Here is a 3241-nt window from a genome sequence, read left to right as displayed (position 1 = left end):
GTCCCACCGAATTTGCCTGACCAACTCTCTAGTTAGCTAATTACCAAATTCGGTCTCACTGAGTTTGTGTAATCGGTCTCACCGAGATTAGGTTATGTCCAAACCCTAACCATATCGGTCCTACCGAGTTGCATGTCAGTCCCACCAAAAATCACTAACGGTCACTAGGTTTACATTTTCGGTCCGACCGAGCTTATTGATTCGGTCCCATCGAGATTGAAAAACTGTGTAACGGTTGGATTTTGTGTGGAGGTTATATATACCCCTCCACCTCCTTCTCATTCGATGAGAGAGCCATCAGAACACACACACCATTCCAACTCATATGTTCTGAGAAAGAACCACCTACTCATGTGTTGAGACCAAGACATTCCATTCCTACCATATGAATCTTGATCTCTAGCCTTCCCAAGTTGCTTTCCACTCAAACCCTATTTCCACCAAATCCAAATCCTAAAAGAGAGAGTTGAGTGTTGGGGAGACTATCATTTGAAGCACAAGAGCAAGGAGTTCATTACCTACACACTATTTGTTACTTCTTGGAGAGTGGTGACTCCTAGATTGGCTAGGTGTCACTTGAGAGCCTCCGACAAGATTGTGGAGTTGAACCAAGGAGTTTGTAAGGGCAAGGAGATCGCCTACTTCATGAAGATCTACCGCTAGTGAGGCAAGTCCTGTGTGGGCGATGGCCATGGTGGGATAGACAAGGTTGCTTCTTCGTGGACCCTTTGTGGGTGGTTGCTTCTTCATGGACCCTTCATGGGTGGAGCCCTGTGTGGACTCGCGCAACCGTTGCCCTTGGGTGGAGCCCTGTGTGGACTCGCGCAACCGTTATCCTTCGTGGGTTGAAGTCTCCATCAATGTGGATGTAGGATAGCACCACCTATCCGAACCACGGGAAAAACATCCGTGTCTCCAATAGCGTTTGAATTCTCCAAACCCTTCCCCTTACATTCTGGCAAGTTGCATGCTTTACTTTCCACTGCCTATATACTCTTTGCATGCTTGCTTGAATTATGTGACGATTGCTTGACTTGTCCTAAATTAGCTAAAATCTGCCAAGAACTAAAATTGGAAAAAAGGTTAAGTTTTTATTTGGTCAAGTAGTCTAATCACCCCCCCTCTAGACATACTTCCGATCCTACAAACACATCTAGATGTGGTCGATCCTACAAACACATCTAGATGTGGTTTATGAAAGCTGTTATTTTGTTTATACATTGCAATAACCAGATGCTTTATTCCATATATATAGACTTGTAACATGGAAGGTGCACACAGTTCACTACATGATGGGATTCTTTATGCCATGTACGATGGATTATGGTACCATGGAAGCTACGTACACACAGTCCATCACATCACATGATGGTGCATGCATCTGGGCTCTGATCGCCGAAAGTCTGTGGCGGATAGTGCTGCGGACACGGCCCGTAATACGTTGCAGGATTGGCCGCATATGGGTATTGGTGGTACTGCTGATAAGCATAGTGCGGGTACGCATAAGGGTAGGCTTCTGGGTGGTAGTTGTACTGGTAGAGGCCGTTCATGGCCGTCATCTTCTCCGCCTCCGGCGCCACCGCAACAAGTGAAGCCGGCACAGGCAGCTTGAATAGGTGTTCCTTCCCTTGGGTCTCCTCTACAACCGTCTCCTTCTCAACCCCGTCTCCGTCCCCTTTGCCTGGCTTCTCCGTTTCAGCCCCTTCTTCTCCTGTCTTCACCTCTTGTTTGGTCTCTTCTTCTGCTCCTCCATTTTTGTTTTCCAGATTATCAGATGGTTCTTGCTTCTCGGGATTGGCATCCGCTGCAGGCGCATCCTCAGCCATGGCTGCTGCTGGCGTATCCTCATGCAGTGGCTCAGCTCTTAGGATGGCAGCCTTCCTCCCCGTGCACTTGTGGATGAAGCCTACTAGGGTCGCTGGCTCGACCGTCCCTTTCACCATCATCTGTGAAGATTTGATGTGCGGCACGGCCTCCTCCACTCCTGATCAACAGTTTGCAACCATACTGTATAAATTAGTACCGCAACAACCAAAGCAAGGAAGACGTAGACGAGTAGTTTAGCTAGCAATGTAGTATTAACATACGGAGTACATCAACATACCTTTTATCTTGAGTATCCTCCTCTTCATCTCCTCACTGCAATCTTCACAGTGCAATTCGATCTTAAGCACTACAACCATTTCCTGGTCTCAATAATGATCAATACCACAAAAAGGTGGTTAAAACACCGGAATATAAAGGTGAAAAAGCAAAATGGTAGTGAACTAAGCAGGATATTAACAGCAACTAGGAGCAAGTAATTGACTCAGTAAATACCATGTCGAACTCCGCTGCATCCTTTTTCATGTCTGGCGCCCCTGCACCGTCGTGTTTCTTGGTATCCTCACTTTTCACCGGCGGTGGAAGCTTCTCCGGCGATGGGCTCAGCAGCAGCGCCTTCTTCCCGGTCCTCCTCTTGACCGCCTCGACCACCATGATCGGGTTCTGCAGCGCCTTCTGGCCACTTACCACCACCGTGTTGGTCGAGTGATCCACGATCACCTCCTCAACCCCTTAATTTATCCCACCAAGAACTTAGTTTTGAAACACCTATACATACAAATTAGCTAATTCCAAAAACGAATTCCGGATGTGCATCCATTTTCATGTTACGTACCATCGAGGCGCAGCAGAGACCGGCGCACCTTCCTGGCGCAGCCATCGCAGTGGACCGGCACGCTTACCACCACCCCGTTCGTCGGCGCATCGCTGCCTCCCTTCGCCGGCGCCTTGTCCCCTTCCTTCCCAGTGCTCCGGGCATCACCGGCCGCCAACGCCGCCTTCTTCGCCCTCGTCTGCCACATCGGAACGAGAAAAAAACCCTGAGAATCACGTACGATAAGCTGAAGATAAATCACCTGGACGGGAGAGAAGGTTTGGGCCAGCGAGTGTTTCTTCTCCTTTACCTTGGCCATAGTGTGTGCTAGGTTCCTCGATCGTAATTGATCGATCTGATGAGAATGGAGCGCTCCAGTGTGCACACACATATATGTGAGTCATGGGATGCATCGTGGAGGGAGAGGGGGGTGCCACGTCTGGGCGGTGCAGCCATGGGATGCGCCGCGTGGCCGTTTGCATGCAGTGCGAAAACGTACGTGCTTCGCTGGATGCACACTCAGAAGCAGACGCTATCTCTCCATTAAAGGGACTTTGTCTAGAGGACGCTATATTCGGTGCCGCCCGGGCGTACGTTTCCGCA

At 49.3% G+C, this 3241-nt stretch overlaps 1 protein-coding gene across 1 annotated transcript; it reads right to left on the bottom strand.

The window, feature by feature from the left end:
- Positions 1-1247: 1247 nt before the first annotated feature.
- Positions 1248-2984, bottom strand: LOC119289042 (heavy metal-associated isoprenylated plant protein 7-like). The gene is made up of 5 exons (XM_037568479.1): positions 2949-2984; positions 2660-2837; positions 2320-2555; positions 2105-2186; positions 1248-1984 (listed from the first exon to the last, which is right to left on the bottom strand). Exons 1-5 carry the CDS (start codon positions 2955-2957, stop codon positions 1362-1364), a joined length of 1128 nt encoding a protein of 375 aa, XP_037424376.1. The 5' UTR covers positions 2958-2984; the 3' UTR covers positions 1248-1361.
- Positions 2985-3241: the final 257 nt, after the last annotated feature.

Source organism: Triticum dicoccoides, chromosome 4A, assembly GCF_002162155.2.
Source record: "Triticum dicoccoides isolate Atlit2015 ecotype Zavitan chromosome 4A, WEW_v2.0, whole genome shotgun sequence".
In the NCBI taxonomy this organism is placed as follows: domain Eukaryota; kingdom Viridiplantae; phylum Streptophyta; class Magnoliopsida; order Poales; family Poaceae; genus Triticum; species Triticum dicoccoides.
This window is presented reverse-complemented; position numbering and strand designations above follow the sequence as displayed.